Below are 22,782 nucleotides of genomic sequence, written 5' to 3' on the forward strand. Positions count from 1 at the left end.
TTTTAATACAGGGTCTCTCAGTGGCCTGTAATTTGCCAAGTAGGCCAGGCTAGCCCAGCAAGACCAGAGATCTGCCTGTCTCTGCCTCCTGAGTGCTGGGATTGCAAATGTGGCATTTTTTAAACCCAAGTTCTAAGGCTTGAAGTCAGGTCTCATGTTTCCATGGCAGCATTTACTGACTGTCCCTCTCCCCCGATCTGTATTTATTTTAATTTTATCTCTACTTTTTGAGGGACTTCCTGTGTGTGTGTGTGTGTGTGTGAGAGTGAGAGACAGAGACAGAGAGACAGAGAGACAGAGAGATCCTGTGCCACACTGTGGGGTGCTCACAATGAACTTCCACCTCTAGCTGCTCCTGGGTCTCAGTCAAGAAGCCCACAGCTCTTCTCTCCCATGGGGTGCCTGGTCCTTGGTTACCACCCTGTAAGAAGGCAGAGTGGGGCCAGGGAGATGGCTCAGCTGGTAGGCAAACGTTCCTGCTGCACACGCCTGATGACCTAAGGTTGATCCCTGGAACCCACAGTAGGAGAAAACTGATTCCCAAAATTGTCCTCTGACTTCCACATGTGTGCTCTGGCATGTGCACACCTGCACTCATACATGTACGTACACACACGCACACACACACCATGCACGCACACACACATCTAATAATAATAATAAATAAAATGAAAAGTTAGAAAAGACAGAGGTCCCCACAACATGTGCTGTGAGCTGTCTGTGTTTTGCTTCTCAGCACACTCCATCACACGCCCTGGCGGGATGTGGGCCTAGTGGCTCTGACTCAGTCTCTGTTACAGGTCGCCAACATCCTCCTGAACGGTGTGAAGTACGAGAGCGAGCTGACCGGCTCCAGTGAGCAGTCCGAACAGCCACTGTCCCTGCGGCGCCTCTGTTCCACCATCTACAACATGCCCAAGGCACTGCGAAATCTCTGTGTCAACCACTTTCTGGGTGAGCTGTGACGCCGTCTGTGACCAGGTCCAGCCAGGGTGCCGCCTGCACTGGGTCTGAGCACAGAGCCCCACTTCTCGGGGGTTTTCACATTCCTCAGCCTGCACTGGAGGCTCTCCTCCAGGTTAAGTGACGAACCCCACTTTCCTGGAATGTCATCCTCAGATGTGAAGGCATGCAGACCCCACCCGTCTGCATACTTGACAGCGCTCTTAAACTGCCAGGGCTTGGCACTAGTGAAAGACTCCAGCTTGGCTTTCATTCACTTGTTGAGCTGCTGAAGGCCTGAGGATGACAGAAATTGTGTGAGTTAGGGCGGCCATTCAGAGGGACACAACCAAAATCACAGGCAAGACTTTGTTTTTGAGACCGGGTCTCTCTACATAGCCCTGGCTGGCCTCAGAGATCTGCTTGCCTCTGCCTCCTGAGTGCTGGGATTAAAGAGATGTGCCACCACTGCCCAGTAATAGTCCCATGTAAGCCAAAATCATGGTTGGCACCAAGAATCTAGGCGATGGTGTTTAGTGGAGCACAGCTTATGCCACTAACAGCTGGGATAGGGACACAGACATCCAAGGCGGGGAAGGGTTAAATGATGGATCTGTGTGGGGACATACTTTGCTGTTGTGGAAATGAGTTTCACAATATTTGGTGGGCTACAGATATACTCACTTGGTACAGTGCTTGCGTGGATTCCATTCTCAGCACCGCATAAACCAAGTGTGTCTAAAATCCCAGTACTCAGGAGACGGAGACAGGGGGATCAGAAGTTTAGGGGCTATTTTTGGCTACGTAGCAAGTTCTGGTCCCACCTGTAACTTGAAACCCTATCTCAAAACTAAATGATAATAATTGTTTAATAGGTGACTGAGCGGGGAGATGGCTCAGTCATACAGTGCTTGCCACACAAGCACGAGGACCTGAGTTTGGCTCCCCAGCACCCACATAAAAAAGCTGGGCCTTGCCGGGCGGTGGTGGCGCACGCCTTTAATCCCAGCACTCGGGAGGCAGAGGCAGGCGGATCTTTGTGAGTTCGAGGCCAGCCTGGTCTACAGAGCGAGATCCAGGAAAGGCGCAAAGCTACACAGAGAAACCCTGTCTCGAAAAACCAAAAAAAAAAAAAAAAAAAAAAAAAAAAAAAGCTGGGCCTGGCAGCATGCATCTGTGACGTCAGCACTGACAAAGTAAGGCAGAAGGACTCTTAGGGCTGCTGGCCAGCCATTCCAGCCAATCAAGGAGCTCCAGGTTCAGTGAGAGATCCTGTCTTAAGGAAATAAGATGGAGAGTGACTGAGGACATGTGCAAGTATACTCACATATGTGAGCACATACAGTACACACACATAGATTATAACAACATTACTTGATGGCATAGACATTGTGGTGACCATTTACTATGGCTTGAGAGGGCCTGACCATCACTGCCCTCAGCCAAGGAAGGTGTTAGTGGTGTCTTCAAAGAGCGGCACTTGGAAGCAGAATCAGTACACACATCAGGCCCACCTCACAGTTTGCATTTCCTAATATATTTTTCCCCTGCTGGGTGTGGTGACACATGACCTTAATCCCAGCATCCAGGAGGCAGAGGCAGGTGGATCTCTGTGAGTTTGAGGCCAGCCTGGTCTACAGAGTGAGTTCCAGGACAGCCAGGACTATGTAGAGACAAAACACAAAAAAAGGATGTTAGGTGATGGATAAACATTCCTGGCCAGCCTTTACTGGGTGAGGGTCTGTGGGTCAGGGAGGCAAGAGTTTAGAAATAACAAACTTTATAGTTCTGGAAACTGAATTGCTCTCATTATGGGAACTACCACACTTCAACCAAAATGGAGGCACTTTACAAAACATCATGACCCTGGCTAACATGACCCAGGCTGGACTTGAACTCCTAATCCTCTTGCCTTCACGTTTTAAGTGCTGAGCTCACAGGTGTGAGCCACCAAGCCCAGCTTTCGTGTGTTACTTTCTGTCTAGTAAGAGTGCCAGAAGGAAGGGATGTAGATGTAACCATCTTGTTAATTAAGAAACACAGAGCCAATGCAGAGATGAAAGCCCAAGAGGTCAGAGCTAAGAGCCTTACCCGTCTGCTGCAGCTAGCCTCTTCAGCCAAGAGACCTCTCCAAAAGAGAGCTACTTCCTGTGTGTTTGTCTTTATATAGACTTTCTGTTCTGCCTTCTCATTGGTTGTAAACCCAACCACATGACCTCCTCGTCACTGTCTGTTGTACAGCCCTCCAGGTCTCTGTGGTTGGTATTAAAATTAAAGGCGTGTGTCTCCATGCTGGCTGTATCCTTGAACACACAGAGATCTGCCTAGCTGTGCCTCCCAAGTTGAAATTAAAGGCATGCACCACCACCGCCCAGCTTCTGCTATGGCTTGCTATTAGCTCTGACCCCCAGGCAACTTTATTTATTAACATACAAATAAAATCACATTTCAGTACAAATAAAATATCACCATATTTCCCCTTTTCTATTTTAATAAAAAAAAGTTATAACTAATATAAGAAAAACTATATACAAAAGTACAATAACTATATACCATATAGACAAGCAATAAATACCTAAAAAAATGTCTAGTCCATTTGTATTTGACAAATTCAGAGAAAATAATTCCATTGTCTATCCTATTTTGGTAATTCCAAAATGTACCTGATTCACTTTCTATCCTAACTTATATTTGTGGTGGTATTGTGTTCCTCGAAATATTGTGCACCCTAATAAACTTATCTGGGGTCAGAGACAGAACAGCCACTAGATACAAAGGCTAGAAAATGGTGGCACTCACACCTTTAATCCTAGCATTCCAGGGGTAGAAATCCCTCTGGATCTCTGTGAGTTCAAGGCCACATTGGAAACAGCCAGGCATGGATTTTTTAGAGTCAGGCATTGTGACACATGCCTTTAATCCCAGGGAGTGATGGTAGAAAGCAGAAAGGTTTATAAGGTGTGAGGACCAGAAACTAGAAGCATTTGGCTGGTTAAGCATTTGGCTGGTTAAGCGTTCAGGCTTTTGAGCAGCAGTTCAGCTGAGAGCCATTGGGATGAGGACACAGAGGCTTCCAGTTTGAGGAAACAGGACCAGCTGAGGAACTGTGGAGGTGAGGAAGCTGTGACCTGTTCTGTCTCTCTGATCTTCCAGCTTTAACCCAATACCTGGCTCCCAGGTTTGATTTTATTAATAAGATTCTTTAAGATTCATGCTACATATATTACTAACAGAACTGTCTTTTAATGTCTTTCAAATTTATACACTTACACCTCTTTAGTGAGTTTCTTTTCTGAAATTCTTTTTTTTTTTTTTTTTTGGTTTTTCGAGACAGGGTTTCTCTGTGTAGCTTTGCACCTTTCCTGGAACTCACTTGGTAGTCCAGGCTGGCCTCGAACTCACAGAGATCCGCCTGGCTCTGCCTCCCGAGTGCTGGGATTAAAGGCGTGCGCCACCACCGCCCGGCCTTTTCTGAAATTCTTAACAAGAAAAACTATAACTATAACTAACTAATCTTCAACTCCCTCAGAGACCCAAGAAGGAAATAATATTACCTAATAAAAATAAAAACAGGAAGTGCATGCAAGCAGCTTCCAAAAAAATGTGAGTTGACAGAAACAGCCAGCTGCCTGGACAGTCACCTAAGGTTTCTCCACAGTGTTGGGGCATCATCTTCAGCCTATAGGCTTAGCATATCTGACAGACTCATTTGTGAACTAGGATGTATACAAGGTCAACAGTTCAACCTCACATTTGGTGAGAGCAGTCCATGTACCAGAAACACCTGAATTCCACTAGTGTCATGTCATGATTCAGGATTTTAAATTCTGGAAATGGTTGATGTTTTTTGAATTCCGCTGTCCATCCTTCTTGGTTATATGTGTGTGTGGCTTCATCTCAGCATCCCATTCTTCTCCATATCCCTCTATTAAATGCCAGTCTACTATTGAGAGGTGTGAGCTTAGTTACTCTTCACGAATAACTGTTTCAGCTGTTGTTCCATTGCACATCAGAAGCCATCGGCCCATTGCCTGTCCAGCTGCCTTCGAAGAAAAGGGCACTGTACCTTTTCTGGATTGCGAAGGCCACTTCAAGGATGGTGCCATATTGTCCTGGCCTCAGAAGATGCCTTTTGATAAAGCCATAACCACACTTGTTTGGGCAAGAATCAGTAGTTCTTTGTTTCATGTCCTGTCTGTCCTGTTTGTCAGCAGTTGATTTGAGGATACTTTGTTGTCCAGTGGCTAACTTTTGCCACAATGAAAGTTAACTCCATATGCAGTTTCTTCAATGTCCATATTTTCTCTGAAGTAGATTGGTACTGCCAGGGGCCGACATGTCTCATAGTCATAACAAAAAAGAAAAATTTTCTAAGTTATTAAAACATTTTAAACGCCATATTCTGTAGATCTCTGAAGGGTTTGAAGATGACCTGTCTATCTAAAATATATCTGCTCAATCTTGAAAACATACCTACTGTGACTTCAAGTTTTATTGTAATGTCTAACTACTAACTTTCATTTCTTTATATCCTAATAGTTGGTAATAATAACATTCAAGGATCAGCAAATTACATTACATTGTTAAATGAACGGTATAAGTACAATATTTTGAACAAAATTAGGAATATACATACAGCATTTTCTAACAATATCAATTTCAATATATATGATTTGTATACAATATAAAAAAATCCAATCCAATGTAAAGTATTTAAAACTAGTAATTGTCTTTTTCTTTTTCTTTTCTTTCTTTTTTTTTAAACAAGAACCTTAAATCTAATCTCCTTTGCTTAGCCCTTTTCTTAACCCTTAACAACAACTTGTAACCAACCCTCCTAAGCAATGAAAATTATCCCAGACCTAAAACCCATTAAAAGACCAAAAACCCACCCACCCCACACCACCTCTTTGGGAATGTGGGCGTTGTATTCTTAAAATTGCTTCCTGCTGGGTATGGGCAAAGGTATCTTTATTCTGCAAAGAAAAATTTTAGGTTAATTGTCAAATTCTAGGAAAAGTAACTATATCCTTCATTGTCCAGTCTGTGTATAATGCCAAAGTTCAGAGTTTATCTCAAGTCCTTACTCAAGTAGTCTTTGAAACTGGATCATCTCAGCTAGCCCTCTCAAAATTGCTCTGAGCACTTTGTAGTCCAAAGCTGATCTGTAGATGATGTTTGTCAGTTTAGTGATATTATCATTGTCCACGTGGAACTGTTGTTGCTGTGGGGCCCCATCTTCTTCCTGGAGACTTCAGTTGATGTTAGGCCTGGCCGTGATTTCCTGCAGAAAACTGATAAGAGACTTGAACACAAAGACATATATATGCAGCTAATTGAAGCCTTTTTTCTAGAATTAGTTAGTACTCTATAAGACCATTAATATTTTAACAAAGTTTAAAATGTATATATATTGATCTTGTAAATTTGATATAAAATTCATACTTTAAGAAAAGTTTAAAGAATCAGAATAGAATCAAATAATTGAGATTAGTAATAGAATAACCCTTAATTAATTTGGTTTTTCTCCTGTCCCATAGCAGAAGATGGCTCTTTTCTTCTGGCATGATACAGGGAGTTGGAGAGAGCCATTCTCCAACTCCAAAGTCAGCTTTAAATTTTAATTGAACTGGGACTATTAGAAGACCAATAGTGTTAAATTTCTTTAGAGAAGAGCAGAAACAAACATGTAGGAAGACTTATAAAATTTTTTAGATGATATACCCATACGCCATTTCACTCTGTTTCCTGGGATAGATGATTTGTCCCTTTTCTTCATTTGTCCGGTGTTCTTCAGATTCCTTAGCCTTCATTCTCCTAAAAGACAAAAACAAAAACCTTTCCCCAAGACTAATTTTGGGGAGGTTCCTTTTCGGCAAGTTATTATCTGATTAAATGAAAAGGCATGTGTTAATTATATAAGTTAGTTTAAATTGGATGGTCATGCTGGTTGATGAACTATCACCTCCTCTAATTAAGAGGTCTCTCTTGTTCAAATCGAACCTTTATCAATTTTGATGTACCCACAGCTTATCTTCTCCTGTAGAAACAAAAGCAAAACCTCATCCCCAACGTAACACATCCTGGTTTCCATTCTGAGGTCAGCACATCCTTAAAGTATATAGGCTGATTTAATTCTGTAGTTTTTTCTATTAGCCAATGTCTCTCTGCAGCTGTTGTTCCTTTCTCATTGGCACTGAGAAAATTCAAAGTTAATAGAGCATTATGTAGTCTATTTCTGGGGGTTTTTGTTACCCCTTGCTGTTTTTTTAGCATATCCTTTAGAGTTCTGTTTGACCTTTCTATAACTGCTTGACCTGTAGGATTATGTGGTATACCTGTAATATGCTTTATATTGTAATAAGCAAAAAACTGTCCCATTTTAACAGAGACATATGATGGAGCACTGTCAGTTTTGATTTGTGCAGGTATACCAATGATGGCCATAACATCTAGCAAATGAGTAATTACAGAATCAGCTTTTTCAGAACTCAAAGCAGTTGCCCATTGAAATCCTGAATAAGTATCGATGTACATATTTCAATTTTCCAAATTCTGCAAAGTGAAACACATCCATCTGCCAGATTTCATTCCTCTGAGTACCCTTTGGGTTACATCCTGCTGGTAATGGCGTCTGATTGTAGAAGGAACAAGTAGGACATTTCTTTACTATTTCTTTGGCTTGTTGCCAGGTTATGGAAAAATCCTTTTTTAAACATTTACTATTGACATGATGTTTTTTATGAAATTCTGAGGCCTCCCGCACATTTCCTATCAATAATTTATCAATCTCATCATTGCCTTGTGCTAGAGGGCCTGGCAGACCAGTATGGGATCAAATGTGAGTTATATATAAAGGATGACTCCTTTTCCTGATTGTATCTTGTAAATGAATAAATAGTGAAGTTAATTCTGAAGCATCAGGGATAAATTCTGCAGTCTCAATATGTAATACCACTCTTTCAGCATACTGAGAGTCAGTAACTATGCTGAAAGGGTCTGAAAAATCCATTAATACCAACAGAATAGCATACAATTCCGATTTTTGAACTGAATTATAAGGACTTTGAACCACTCTACTTAATTTTCTGATTTGTAACATGCCTTTCCTTGTTTGTTGGCATCTGTTAAAATGTACGAACTCCAGATATAGGTTTTTCCCATACAATTCGAGGCAAAATCCAATCAGCTCTCTTTATAAGATCAATTCTATTGCTTTTGGGATATTTGCTGTTAATTTCTCCCAAAAAATTACTGCAAGCTCTTTGCCAAGGTTCATTTTCTGTCCATAATTTTTCAGTGTCCTCCTTAGTTAAAGGTACAACAATTTCTGCTGGGTCTATTCCTGCTAATTGACGAAGTCTCAATTTTCCTTTCCAAATCAAGTCAGAGATTTTTTTCCACATAAGTTTTTAATTTTTTATTTGGTTTATTTGGTAAAAATATCAGTTCCAATATAATATCTTCCCTCTGCATTAATATTCCTGTAGGAGAATGCCTAGAAGGTAAAATAACCAAAATGCAATCCAGCTTTGGATCAATACGATCCACATGCCCTTCATGTACTTTCTTTTCTACCAAGGCCAATTCTTTCTCAGCTTCAGGTGATAATTCTCTTGGACTATTTAAGTCCTTGTCACCTTCTAAGGTTTTGAACAAATTATTCAGTTCATCATTTTTTTACCCCAATAATAGTTTGTAGATGAGAAATGTCTCCAAATAATCTTTGAAAGTCATTAAGAGTCTGTAGTCGATCTCTTCTAATTTGCACCTTTTGGGGTCTAATTTTTTGTAGTTCTATTTTATATCCTAAATAATTAATAGACTCTCCTCTGTATCTTTTCAGGAGCAATTTGTAATCCCCAGCAAGGCAAAATTTTCTTTACTTCTTCAAACATTCTTTCTAAAGTATCTGCATTTGAGTTAGCTAGTAAAATATCATCCATATAATGATAAATTACAGATTTAGGAAATTTTTTAACATATCACTTCCAATGGCTGTTGTACAAAATATTGGCACAGGGTTGGGCTAGTCAACATTTCCTGTGGGAGGACCCTCCATTGAAATCTTTTAACCGGTTGAGAATTATTGTAAGTAGGCACCATGAAGGCAAATCTTTCTCTGTCTTTTTCTTGTAAGGGTATTGAAAAGAAAGTCTTTTAAATCAATAACTATGAGAGGCCATCCTTTTGGTAATAGAGTAGGCAAAGGAATTCCAGATTGCAGAGAGCCCATTGGCTGAATTACTTTGTTAATTGCTCTAAGGTCTGTTACCATTCTCCATTTACCAGATTTCTTTTTAATAACAAATACAGGAGAATTCCAAGGGCTGGTTGATTCTTCAATATGCTGAGCATTTAACTGTTCTTCTACCAGCTCTTCTAAAGCCTGTAGTTTCTCTGTTGTTAAAGGCCATTGCTGAACCCATACAGGCTTGTCTGTTAACCATTTTAAAGGTAGAGCTGTTGGTGTCTTTGGGAGATCATCAGTTGTTGTGCCCCGTTCTTGTATAATATGGATGGCTGGTGACCACTCATTAGAATAATATCTTCTAATATTTCTCTCAGAAACATGTGCTAGTTTATGATTTGTTTCTGAGGTTGGAGGGATGTTAATTTGAGTATTCCATTGTTGCAACAGGTCTCGACCCCACAGGTTCATAGCTATGTTAGCCACATATGGTTTTAATTTTCCTCTCTGTCCTTCTGGACCTATGCATTCGAGCTATCTTGCACTCTGTTTCACTTGAGATAATGTTCCAATTCTAACAGTTGAACGTTTACCTCCTGAAGAGGCCAAGTTGGATGCCAAAATTCTGGTGCAATTATGGTAACGTCAGCACCTGTGTCTACCAGACCAGAAAACAAAACACCATTTATTCTTATTGTTAATTTTGGTCTTTGTTCATTTATAGAAGTTTGCCAAAAAATTTTCTTTATGTTTTCTCCTGAATTTTCTATTCTCTTTGTTTCATCATCCCGAGCAACCTGGTTTATTCCAATAGGCATTTGGTTATTTAATTGCTCTGAGTAGGGGTTTCCTCTATGACTGCAGGAAAGGTCTGAACTGGGTTTGCTGTGGGGGCCTGCCTGAGACCCCTCTGGGAGTTTCCCGAAGACTGAGGCAGAGGATTACCTTGCCTGTCCCTTGTTGATCTACATTCATTGGTCCAGTGTTTTCCCTTACCACACCTTCTGCATACTCCAGAAGGAAGGGGCATTCTGTTGCCACTGTTCCTTGAAGAGACATTGTTTCTAGGAATGCCCTGTTTACAGTCCCTTCTCAAATATCCTTGCTTTCCACATCCAAAACATCTGGCATTCCTCAAACCTCTTGAAATTGCCTCTCCTATCCACATATTATCTTAGTCATAAGCCTCAACATTAACAGTGTCTGTAATCCAATCTTCCAAGGGTGCAGATCTTGCCTTTAATGGTCTGATTTTTTTCTTGCATGCTGTATTTGTGTTCTCAAAAGCCAAAGATTCAATTATTATCTGACTAGCTTCTGAATTCGGGACCATTCTCTTTACTGCTCAAGTCAGTCTTTGTAAGAAATCTGTGAAAGATTCTTTTGGGCCCTGTATAACCTTTATAAATAACTAAGTTTTCTTTCCTAGTTCCTCAACTCTGTCCCATGCATTCAAGGCTGCCATTCTACATAGAATTAAGGTTTGGATATCATATAAACATTGTGTTTGTATTGAAGGACATTGGCCTTCTCCAACAAGCTGATCCTGGAAGACTTGTATACCTTTATCCTTCCATTGTTTTTCTATGTTTTTAGCCTCCTCTTTGAACCACATTTGCCACTGGAGCTGTTGTCTGGGTTCCAGAACAGCATGTGCCAGCTCCCGCCAATCCTGTGGTATAATCCTATTATAAGTTGACAGGAGTTTAACATTTGCTTTACATATGGGGAATGCATGCCATAAGATACTATTGCCTCCTTAAACCTTCATAAATCTAACATTTCAGTTGGAGTCCAAATATTTTGTGTATTCACTTGATCAGGTAGTTGCTGTACGGTTACCAGATAAATTAAGGGTGATTGTGTGAAAACAGGCTTTCTTTCTGTAACCTTATGATCCAATCTTGAAACAACTTGACTGTTAATTTCGTCTGTCTGAATCTGAATTTCTCTATAATTCATTTTAACAGGTTTAACAGGTTTTTCTAAAACTTTTATCCTGGCACTTAAATTGACTATCTTTTTAAATAGTAAAATAAGGATAAGAAAAGTAATAAAGTGCATAATTCGATCAACATTAATCTTCTCATATAGTTGTTCCATTGTCAGACTGACTAAAATTTCAAACAAAGCTCAATTTTCTTCCAATGAACACATAAAACCCATTTTTTTTAATGTGGAAAAAAATTTTTCTTTTAAATAGTTTTTTTCCTTTAAAATATCTGATATCTTAATTGACTTACCAAGTCTGCGTAGAACAGTAGAAATCCGAGGGAATTTCAAAACAGCTGCATAGTGTCCGAGATGTAAATCCAGAGAGAGAGAGAGAGAGAAAGAGAGAGAGAGAGAGAGAGAGAGAGAGAGAGAGAGAGAGAGAGAGAGAGAGAGAAAGCAAGAAAGCGTAGCCACAAGTTCTGGCTAAAAGCTTAAATCCAGCCACGTTTCCACTTGAGCCAAGTCGAGCCTGGGCTCTGGCTTCCTTAAGCTCCTACCACGTGCACTGGTGTTTCAGCCAAAAGCTGCATGTAACTACTGCAATTGGCGGTAGCTCCGGCTGTACGTACCACGAACATTGGGCGCCAGATGTAGATGTAACCATCTTGTTAAATAAGAAACACAGAGCCAATGCAGAGATGAAAGCCCAAGAGGTCAGAGCTAAGAGCTAAAAACCTTACCCTTCACAGCTGCTGCTGTCCTCTTCAGCCAAGAGACCTACTTCTTGTGTGTTTGTCTTTATATAGACTTTCTGTTCTGCCTTCTCATTGGTTGTAAACCCAACCACATGACTGCCTCATCACTGCCTGTCTGTACAGACCTCCAGGTCTTCTATGGTTGGTATTGAGATTAAAGGCTTGTGTCTCCATGCTGGCTGTATCCTTGAACACACAGAGATCTGCCTAGCTCTGCCTCCCAAGTGCTGGGATTAAAGGTGTGCACCACCACCGCCCAGCTTCTGCTATGCCTTGCTATTAGCTCTGACCCCCAGGCAACTTTATTTATTAACAGACAAATAAAATCACATTTCAGTACAAATAAAATATCACCATAAAGGACAGCATCACCGCCTCGGTGGCCTGAGGTTATGGCCTCTTCCTTTCTCCAGGGTGGCTCTCCTTTGAGGGCATGCTGCTCTTTTACACGGACTTCATGGGTGAGGTGGTGTTCCAGGGCGACCCGAAGGCACCACACACATCGGAAGCATATCAGAAGTACAACAGTGGTGTGACCATGGGCTGCTGGGGCATGTGCATCTACGCCTTCAGTGCTGCCTTCTACTCAGGTACCTGCCACCTGCCGCATGCACACTTTTTGGTAAATGACTAAGAGGTCACATCCCCACAACTGCAGGCCTGAAGTACCCATTCAGGGGAGACACCACTGTCTTCGGTTCAGGTCCTCAGCTACTGCTACCTACCAGCTGCACTGTCCTGGACCAAGAGTGGATGTCTGGGGTGCAGAGACCAACCCTGTGGGTGTCAGGTCTCCAAAGAGGAGGTACCCTGAAAAGGACATGTATAGATTTGCCTAGACCATGAGTTCATACACATAAGGGCAAAGCGGGGCATGGGGACAAGCCATGGGGCCATGTACAGGCTGGTGCGTGGCTGCTAACCCCATTCTTCTCATGAGGCTCCACGGGACAGTAGGGGCCAAAGGAGGCCTGGGAAGGAGGCCAGCCACCATCCGTGGTCATGTGGGAGGCAGGCGAAGCAAGAGTGTTGAGTGCAGATGGGCAGAGACTGGAGTCTGAGTGGACCCTGAGAGTGTGTTCCTGGGACATCATGTTCATCCCAGGACAGTCCCTTTGAGACCTGGCTGGCAGCATGAACCTACAGTATTCTCCTGGGGTCTTAGGGTGAAAGGCCAACGTGCCTCTTAACAGTGCCCAATGGTTCCTAAGCAGTCATACATCACAGGAGACACTAGGCATGGCCCTGGGCCAATAATACCTATGTGTGCTCTGTGAGATGTGTACATCATAGAGTCTTCATGTGCCACCAAAACAGACAAAGCTTTTTTGTTTGTTTGTTTTTTAAAAATACAAACAGCTGGGATGGCTCAGCAGGTAAAGGCCTTTGCTGCCAAGCTTGACAACTTGAATTTGATCCCCAGAATCCACATGGTGGAAGGAAGTGAATTCAACAAATTAACCTCTGACCTCCACACATGTGCCGTGACACACGCATGTCTCCCCTGCCCCAACCCTACCATGCACGCTAAATGAATATTTAATTTTTCTTTATTAAGTACAAAGCCACTCTTGACTCTGGGGCCATACAAAGCCAAGCTGAGTAGGTTGGGGTGAGGGGGAGTTGCGGGGGGTGGAAGCGATTATTTAGCACTTACAGGGTTCTGGGCCCCATCTTGTAGCACCACACACGTGACAAAACCAGGCCGCAGGCTGCAGTTTGCCAACTGCCCTCCCTGACCTCCCTCACCTTAGGGAAGCTGGAACTGAGTAGAGTGTTTATGGCCTGGGATATAGTTCAGTGCAATAGTCTATGTATGTGCTTAGCGTGTTTGAAGCCAAGTTCAATCCCCAGAGAGCCCCCAACTAGTTGCTAGTCTCACTTGTGAGCCCCTGAGATCAGCACTTTGGGGGTGCTGGCCCCCTAGCCGGTGGCCTTGTGTTTTACATTACCCGCTGTCATTTCTTCTCTGGGTAGATCATGGCATGGAGGTGATGGCCAGCCAAGGGGTAGACTTGCTGCTCCCATTGCAAGCAAGAGACCAAGGCTTAACCTAAGACCCCACATTGCTGAGCCCCTCAGGAGTCTCACCTTTTGATCTGTAGAAGCCACAGGGCCCTTATGTGGCAGGTGTGAATGGGGACACCCCAGGTCTTGCTATCCATGCAACAGGCCTGCAGGGACAAGCCACCTGCTTCCTGGGCCTGCCTCTGCTCTGCCCAGGGAAGAGGCCTGGCCACCCAGTCAGCCTTTGTCCTGCCTGCAGCTATCCTGGAGAAGCTGGAAGAGTGCCTGAGCGTCCGCACCCTCTACTTCATCGCCTACCTCGCATTCGGCCTGGGCACTGGCTTGGCTACACTCTCCAGGAACCTGTACGTGGTCCTGTCCCTCTGCACCACCTATGGCATCTTGTTCTCTACGCTCTGTACCCTGCCCTACTCCCTGCTCTGCGATTACTACCAGAGTAAAAAGGTGGGTACAGTCGACATTCGCTTCTTAGAGGCACCTTAACGGAGAACTGTCCTGTGTGAGCTGTGGGGGCAGAGGGTGAGAATGGAGACCATCCAGGCAGAGGGGGACAGCTTTGAATGGAGGGAGCCCTTCTGAGTGGGCTCCCTCCACGCCTGGAGCTGCCCAGGCAGCCACTGGCACCTTAGAACAGGGACTACTTCCCACTCTGAACAGGGACACCGGGGGAGGGGTCCCCTGTTAACACAGCTGAGTCTAGAGAGGGGAGAGCAGGACACCTGGAACATGGTAATGACAGTGTGGCATGGAGAGGCGGGGGTTTTAAAAGCAGAATTGATGTGAAAGGCCTATGCCTAACAAGGAAAAGAAAAAGGCTTGTTTTATTCAGCCCAGATCTTTACTATTGTGTGATGTAAGATGTGTGCGTGTGGTTACATGGGCCACCACGTATGTGTGCGGGTCAGAGGACTTCACTGCAGCTGGTCTTTGCCCTCCATCCACACACAGGTTCTGCAGATCACACTTAGGTTGTGAGGCTTGTATCAGCAGACGGCAAGCCCTGTACCCGCGGTATCATCTTGTTGGTCCTCAGCACGGGTTCTTTTTCGGCAGCTTTACTGAGGTCTAATTCCCCACAGAGTTTTTGCTTTTGTTTTGTTTTCCGCAATAGTCTCACGTAGCTAAGGTTGGCCTCCAAGTGGTCCACTTGCCTCCACTTCCCCAGTACTGGGACTACAAGCGTGTGTTACCATGCAGTAACTCAGCTGTGTGTGAATCAGGAGTTCAAAGTCATCTGCTACATAGCGAGTCTAAAGCCAGCTGGGGTTATGAGAGAACACGTCTCAAAAAATAAAGTCAAAGACACAAAGTGTATAATTCAGTGACTTTTGGCATATTCATGGATTGTGTAGCCACTGCTCTGAGGCCAGGCAGGTGCTTAAGCAGGGACAGCCCTGTGCCACCTGTGAGAAAAAAAGCCAGCCTATCTTCTGGTTGTCACCCCCCTGGACACTGGCCGACCCCTGCTACGGTCCTGTTCCTCCTGCCCGCTCTTCCTGGGTCCCCTCATCCCCACACCTGCATGGAGGTTGTGGCAGGCCTAACTGATGTGATTGTTCCCTGGTCAGTTCGCAGGGTCCAGCGCGGACGGCACACGGCGTGGCATGGGAATGGACATCTCGCTGCTTAGCTGCCAGTACTTTCTGGCCCAGATCCTTGTCTCTCTGGTCCTGGGGCCCCTGACCTCGGCTGTGGGCAGTGCCAACGGTGTGATGTACTTCTCCAGCCTCGTGTCCTTCCTGGGCTGCCTCTACTCCTCCCTCTGTGTCACCTACGAGATCCCCTCCAGCGACACAGCTGAGGAGGAGCACCAGCCCCTCCTGCTGAATGTCTGATGTCTCCAGATCTCAACTTTGGACTTGAAGGTGGTCTGCTGCAGGCTGGCCACTGAGAAACCAAAGGCCTTGGCAGCCAGCCAGGCTTCCAGTGGCATGTAAATACGTGGTAAATAAATGAGAGCAGCATAGCCTTCTAGAAGCTCTCTTCTCCTAGGGTGTGAGGTCACCTGGGTGGAGCTACCCTCCTCGGGGAAGGGGGTGTCATGTGAAAATCATTTACCAAAAGTGAAGATGTAACTCTGCTCTCAACCATGGTTCTCCATCAAGGATGCTTTTGATATCTATCTCCCTGCTCCCTGGAAGGTCTGCAACAGTGTCTGGCTGCCACAGCTTAGCTAGGTGCCATTTGCCATCTGAGGATGTCATAAACATCCTAGGATACACAGCCCCCAACAGCAAAGGCTTACCCAGGCCAAGATGTCAGTAGTGCAGAGTGGGGAACGCCACACCTCTGGGTAACTGCGCCATATATTCTGCACATTACATCATGGTTATACAGGTTTGTGTTGTTTCCCCGCCTCTCTGGGAGTGGTGGTTCAGAAAGCCTCATAACCACCCATCTATCCATCCATCCCTCCCCCTCTCCCTCCCCCACCTGTCCACTTGCTATGTAGTTTGGATCTGAAGGCTCGGTTCCCAGCCCACTGTGCAAGTGGGAGGTCATGGAGCATTAAGGGGCGGGGCCTAATGGGAGGAAGCTGAGTCATTAGGGCACACCTTGAAGGGGACATGGGGATGGTGGTCTCTTTTCTCTCTTTGCTTCTTGCTGCCATTAGTTGAGCAGTTTCGCAGCTATACATCTCATGTGATGCCTGGTGCCACCACAAGCTCAACAGGGAGCATGGCCTAGAACTTACAACAAAAAGCAAAATAAACCTTCCTCCCTTTAAGTTAATCTCTCGGGCATACTACCTCCTACCCAGGAGTCCAGTCAGTGAGCAGCCTACCACCCTCTCACCCAGGAGAGACCAGTCAGTGCTCTGCAGGGGCTGGCAGAAGCAGTTCCTCAGGGATTAATGTAAATTAAAGATCCCCCCCATACACACACACACACACACACACACACACACACACACACACACACACACACTAAGGAACAGAGGCTCATGCTTAAAGATGGTGGTGAGTGCTATAGGCTGTGAGTAGAACAGGTGTGTCTAGGCCACTGTGATGAGATGCCATTGAGCAGTGCCCTATAAAGAGAAGGGACAATCTCTGAATTAGAGTCTGATTGACATGTCTGGGTGAGTGCATGTCTCAACATGACCAAAGAAATGAGAGTCTTGGAAGGCATCAGGGACACAGCTGCCCACCCCACCCTCCTGCCTGAGTGCCATATCCCTCCCTTCTCAGCCATTCATTGCTCAGATGGGCACTGAAGGTCTCTGGGAGCCAGAGCTTGCAGAGAGAATGAGACTATGTCTCTGGACTTCTAGTACCTCTTACTGACCTAGAGTTGACTTCTCATGAGACCCCTGGCCATCTTCCACTACCCGACATCCCCGCTTGCTCAAGGCTGTCTTAGAGACACCCCTGGGCAATGGCTTCTCTCATTCTGCGATTAACTGGCTGTGTGGGAAGAGTTGAGAAAGGGCACTGTGGTACCTAATGCACTGGGCCTGGTATGGTGCTCCCAGTGCATGGTCTCTGAAGAGACTGTGAGTGTCACCATGGAGCTCATCAGCTTGCTCTGACCAGTCAGGGCCAGCTGAGCAGAAACTCATGGCCGCTGCGGTATGATTAAGCCACCTCTCCTTTGGCTCACAGTCAACCTCCTTGTCATAACTTTCCATATAATCCACAGATGCATCCAGGTGCTTGTCCTCAGTGCCACCAACTGGGCCCTGTTGGGTCCCAGGATGCAGCATCTTTCTGTGCCCTGCCCTCCTGGTCATCTTCTGGTCTCCAGCTCACATCCATACACCTTGATACCAGGCAACAGCAGGGGCCTGTGTAACTGCCTCCTGTCTAACCTGCCCCCAGGCTGCCTTCTAGGCCCACTTCCTCCCATCCTGTCCCAGTGCCAAGGCCACGGACACTGTACCTGTGTTCAAGCACTGTCCATAAGAGCCCTACTCTTCTCTGCCCAATAAGACCCCATGGTCCACTCAGGGCTATCCACACTGCCGTTCCTCTAGAGCCCCACACTCCTACCCTTGAACTAGTGAATCAAGTTGTCTTCATACCCTTTGTGCTTAAAAAAAAATGTGTTCATATGTGTGAATGTGTGTGTGCATGCACATGGAGGCCGGAGATCAATGCCTAGGTTAGTGAGCCAGAGAACTCCAGGGACCACCTCTCTCTGCTAGCCCAGCGCTGGGAATGGAAACACATACCATCACACCTGACTTTTCCTGTGGGCATCAGGGATCTAACTCAGGTCATGTTTTTGTGACAAGTACTTCACCCACGAGTGACCTCCCCAGCCCCATTCTGTGCTCTCAGCTACATGAGGTCTCTGGAACTTTTCCGAGCCACAGCCCCAGAGGCCTCCTTAGGCTCAGGCTTCCCCCAGCACCATGGACCACCCAACTATACAAGAAGAGTGTAGAGAATGTGGTCTTGAAAAGCTATCCTCTGCTCTGGGTTGGTTTTTCCCAGAACTGTTCCAGTCTGCATGAGAAATGACTAGGGAAGCTGCAGCCAGTCATTAGCTCATCAAATCCTGGGCCCTCCTCCTGGAACTGTCCATGTAAATGTAAACACATTGCTTTCTCACATAGGGTTGTCAGCCTCTGGTTGCCTGTGTCTGTGCTCTGTGCCTGCCTGACCCAGGTTGGAGCAGAGGCCAGGACTACACTCCATGCTGCTCCCAGTAGGGGTCAGTGGAGCAACCACTGCATGCTGTGCCCCAGAGCCCCACCCTACCTGGGTTGGCTTCCCACGCTCCTCGCTGTTCCCTAGGGGTTCACTTTAGTGAGCTTGTCAATCCATGGAAAGAGAAAAAAAGTTTCTAACCTCTACCCAGTGCCTTTAAGACGGGCCTCAATGAGGCCACCAAAGCCAAAACTAAAGCCATACTGTTCAAACTGGAAGTACCCTGTTTCCCTTGTTCATCTCAGAAGTGCAACACCCCAAGTGCCCATGAACCCTATACTTGGTATTGAGGATGGATGCCTCAGAGCCCAGTAGCTTTCTTTCCCATCTGCCTTGCTCACCAAGTGATCTTAGGGGTGTGGTCAACTGGCACCCTGACATTCACTGTATTCTGCTGTAAGGCTTCATGGGAATGGTGGCAGATTCTCTCAAACATGCCAGAACCCATAGTCCCTGGGCCCCATAGGTTCTCTTTGGTTCAGAGTTATGTGCAAGGTTCCATAGCCTGCTTGAAGTGCTCTTTCCCTTGTGTGAGCAGATGAGGACATCTGGGGACAGTGCCCCTGGCACTGGGGTACCTTCTGGGCACACAAGGGCCCTCATGGCAGAGTTGCTCAGGGAGATTCTTGAGAGTTGGTTTCTGGGCCCAAGATTTTTGGAAGCTACCCACAGCTCATCGATTCCCAGCATGAAGCCTCAGCACTGTGGACTAGTGTCACAGCACAGAACTTGGGAGGTGCAGTCAGGCAGTTACATTAGGGAGGGAGGGAAAGGGAAGGAGAGGAGAGATGCATTTTCTCTCAGTGAGTACTTAAAGAGTACTGCTGTGCATGCCCCAGGTCCTGCAGATACGTCAAAGAAAGTAAAGGGAAACCCTCCTGTCCACAGTATCTGCCAGGGCACAGCACGTCAGCTCTGTCATCTCTGTGAGCCTGTCTACTGTGACCTTCTCCAGTTGCTCCTTGACCCAGAAACCACCTTCTGCCTGGTGTGGTGGCGCACGCCTTTAATCCCAGCATTTGGGAGGCAGAGGCAGGCAGATCTCGTGAGTTTGGAGGCCAGCTGGTCTACAGAGCGAGTTCAGCGCAAAAGAAAAAAAAAAGAGAAAAAGAAAAAGAAAGAAGCCACTTCCCCAGCTGCCGCACCCCCTCCCCCCCATCATCTCAGCAAGGGCCTGGTCACAGGTCTGTCCTCTAGAGGATGGCCCCAGAGGACAGCCATCTAGCTTTGTAGCCACTGCCACCTGGTGGCCAGGATCAGAACTCTGTTCTTTAGTGGACTAGTGGCTAAGCCCCAGTGAGGACTGAAGGGAGTAAAAGGAACCTAGGAGTGACATCAGGATGTCAGGCACAGAAAACTATGTCCTTTAAGTAGCTCCATGTCCCTTGCTGAGTCAAATAGGTCTTCTAACAAGCTCCTTGTGATCTGATGAGAATGGCTGAGTGGATAGTGCTTGCCTTGCCAGGGTGAGGATCAGAGTTCGGATCCCCAGACAGAACCCATGTAAATGCTGTGGTTGTGGTGGCCCATACGCAATGAGACAGAGACAGAATCTCTGTGTAAGCTGGCTAGCTAGGTTCAGTGAGAGATCCTGCCTCAATGTCTACAGAGGCGAGCAGGAGAAGGACTTGCTATCAACCCTGGGCCTCCACCTATACTCCCTCCCAAAGTCACAACCAACTAACTTCCTTGTTTTCTGAATTCCCCCCTGGGATTCACCAGAGGCCAAATTGCAGGGCAGGAGCTCCTAAGAACAGTGTCCACCAGGTGTGGTGTTGGGGTGCTGAAGGGGAGAAACTGTGGGGAGGACTGTCAGCAGCGGTCACTTGGCTCCCCAGATGGGTTTTCACATTCACATCTATGAGCAAGTCACCTCTACGTGTACCAAGGAGCTTTCTTCTTAAAGTGTCCACCCACCCACCCCCTAGAACAGTCACAGAGCTAGTGACAAGAGAAGCTGAGATGTCCAAGCAGAGTTGGTCTGGGGGCCACAGTGCAGTTTCTGCAGTATGGATCCCTGTCAAAATACAAATGGCTGTGATAGCCACGTTGGGTAAAAGGGACAGAGAAGCAGGGTCCAGACTTTCGGCTGCCAGGGCGCCTGGGCAGAAATGAGCCCACAAAGAGTCTGGGAATGGTCTGTCTCCAATACTGAGAACGCTAAGGGCCAGATACCTGATACAGAAAGGGAATGGGCTTCCAAGCCTGCAAGAGGCTACATGTTCCATTCATGACCCACACTGTATCTCCCATGGTCTACCACCACCAGGCTTTGCTTTGTACCCCAGGATCCCAGCCTGTCTGCCATACTCTCCAATGTGAACCCATTCAATGGTACAGCCAGCTGCATGGCTTACCTCCTTGAATCTCTCTGGCACAGGTACTTCTTCTGGTTTGGGGACCAATTTGCTCAACCCCCAGCTGACTGAGTAACAAATCCATTCTGATTTCAAAGCAGTAGGCTGAGGAACACACCTGGAGCTCTCGAGCTAGCCAGGAGACCGAGGATAGTCACTGTCACCAGCTTGTGCCCTATGCCCAGCTTTGCTTCTGTGGAAGGGATCTGGCTCTCACTCACAGCAGTTAACATCCACAGTTGCACAGCTCTACCTGGGAGGTCACTGTCGGTCACTTACCCAGTGGTATCTGTGAAGTCTCCTTCAGCACAGCTCACTAGGGATGCCTATCAATGTGCAACACTCAGAAGTGGGCTGCTGGTCCTCCATTCCCAGGCTGAGGACTCATTTCTGGAGCAAAAAGGCTGGAGGCCATATACGGACCAGTCACTAGAGTAACCACAGGCAGGGCTAGCCTGAGGCAAGAGCACTCTGTATCACTTCATCCACCCAGATATGAGTCTTCTCTGCCTTGGAGACGTGGCTGTGTAAATGGCCTGACTAATGTCCACACCCTACTTAGTGATACACACTAGTAGACGTTTGTGAAGAACCAGATACTTGTATGTCCTGCCTAAGAACCAAATCTCAAGGCTAGTGGGCCTTATAATGAAACGCCATGGAAAGGTCTGTACTCTCCTCGTTTAGACTTTTTTTCTTTTTCTATTTTCAAGACAGGGTTTCTCTGTGCAACCCTGGCTGTCCTGGATCTCTATGGTGTGTGCCACCACTGCCCGGCTAGTTTAAACTCTTATCATAAGCAAAACTATAAACCTGTCAACTATCATAAACTAGCGATTTCACAGTACAAACAACTTCCTTTCCCTCCTCCTCACCCTTCTGAGTCTCAGGACTGACATTTTCACCTTCAATCAGAACACACGGTGTCACCTAAGTCACCACAAGTCCCATGCAGCCTGCTTGAAACGACAGGGTTTCATTTTTTGTTTCTGACCAAACAGCATTCCACTGTCCACATATATAAGTAATGCACACACGTGTACATCCTCTTGTTGGTGAGTGAGTGCTGTGGCTATTGTGATGTCCTATGAACACAGGTGTCTGTGGGTACTGTTTCTCTCTCCATTGCTTATACATCCAGTATTGGAGCTGTGGGGGCCACAGGACAGTTTTGACACCTGGGTCTTACCATTGAAGTCTGATGCCTCCATTTCATATGCCTATGCTCAGGAAGAAGTAAGTTTACAGCAGCTGCCACTGGACCCCAGCCACACAATGCTCACTTGGCATCCCTAGCTACCCAGTTCTGTCATTTATGAAGACCCAAGACCTGCTGCCTGGCCTCCCGTGATGGTCTGCAAGTCCATCCCTGTACAAGTCAATCCCCAAGCTGCTGAGCAGGACCAGAACTGCTTAGGGCCATCAATGCATGGCACTTAACGCTTTCTCTTGCCCTTAAGTGAGCAGCACCTGACCCACGCTGTCCCCAGGCCTTTTTCCCCAGCAGGCAGCTTACCAATATACACTCTCTGAACTGATCTTGCTCCACTTCTTGAAACATCTACAAAAAACTCATGGCTTTAATAGAAAAATGTTCAGGAGAAAATGTCCCTGGTCCTCAGAAGCTACAGCAGAGCCGGGCAGTGATGGTGCACACCTTCAATCCCAACACTCGGGAAGCAGAGGCAGATGAATCTCTGTGAGTTAGAGGCCAGCCTGGTCTACAGAGTGTGTTCCAGGACAGCCAGGGGTACACAGAGAAACTGTTGTCTCAGAAAAACAACAACAAAAAGGCCCAGTGGTGCTCGCTTCGGCAGCACAGACTAAAACTGGAACGATACAGAGATTAGCGTGGCCCCTGTGCAAGGATGACACGCAAATTCCTGAAGTGCTCCATGCGGGGGTGGGGGGTGGGGGTG

The 22,782-nt window shown here is 46.0% G+C and overlaps 1 protein-coding gene and 1 pseudogene across 6 annotated transcripts in view; both read left to right on the forward strand.

Annotated features, from left to right (window-relative positions):
* Positions 1-15,817, forward strand: part of Slc45a1 (solute carrier family 45 member 1) — a 31,726-nt gene extending 15,909 nt beyond the window's left edge. For 5 of the 6 annotated variants that reach the window (XM_052716426.1, XM_052716425.1, XM_052716428.1 and 2 more), the window contains 4 exons: positions 801-954; positions 12,237-12,413; positions 14,090-14,295; positions 15,420-15,817. In XM_052716426.1, the coding sequence (XP_052572386.1) occupies positions 801-954; positions 12,237-12,413; positions 14,090-14,295; positions 15,420-15,686 (804 nt within the window). In that variant the 3' untranslated portion in view covers positions 15,687-15,817. The remainder of the gene's footprint in view (positions 1-800; positions 955-12,236; positions 12,414-14,089; positions 14,296-15,419) is intronic. The other variant, XM_052716427.1, reaches the window with a different exon arrangement.
* A 6,849-nt stretch (positions 15,818-22,666) lies between these two features.
* Positions 22,667-22,766, forward strand: LOC128098014 (uncharacterized; annotated as a pseudogene).
* The last annotated feature ends 16 nt before the right edge of the window (positions 22,767-22,782 follow it).

This window comes from Peromyscus californicus, unplaced genomic scaffold (assembly GCF_007827085.1).
Source record: "Peromyscus californicus insignis strain IS unplaced genomic scaffold, ASM782708v3 Scaffold_5__1_contigs__length_169319896, whole genome shotgun sequence".
NCBI lineage: Eukaryota > Metazoa > Chordata > Mammalia > Rodentia > Cricetidae > Peromyscus > Peromyscus californicus.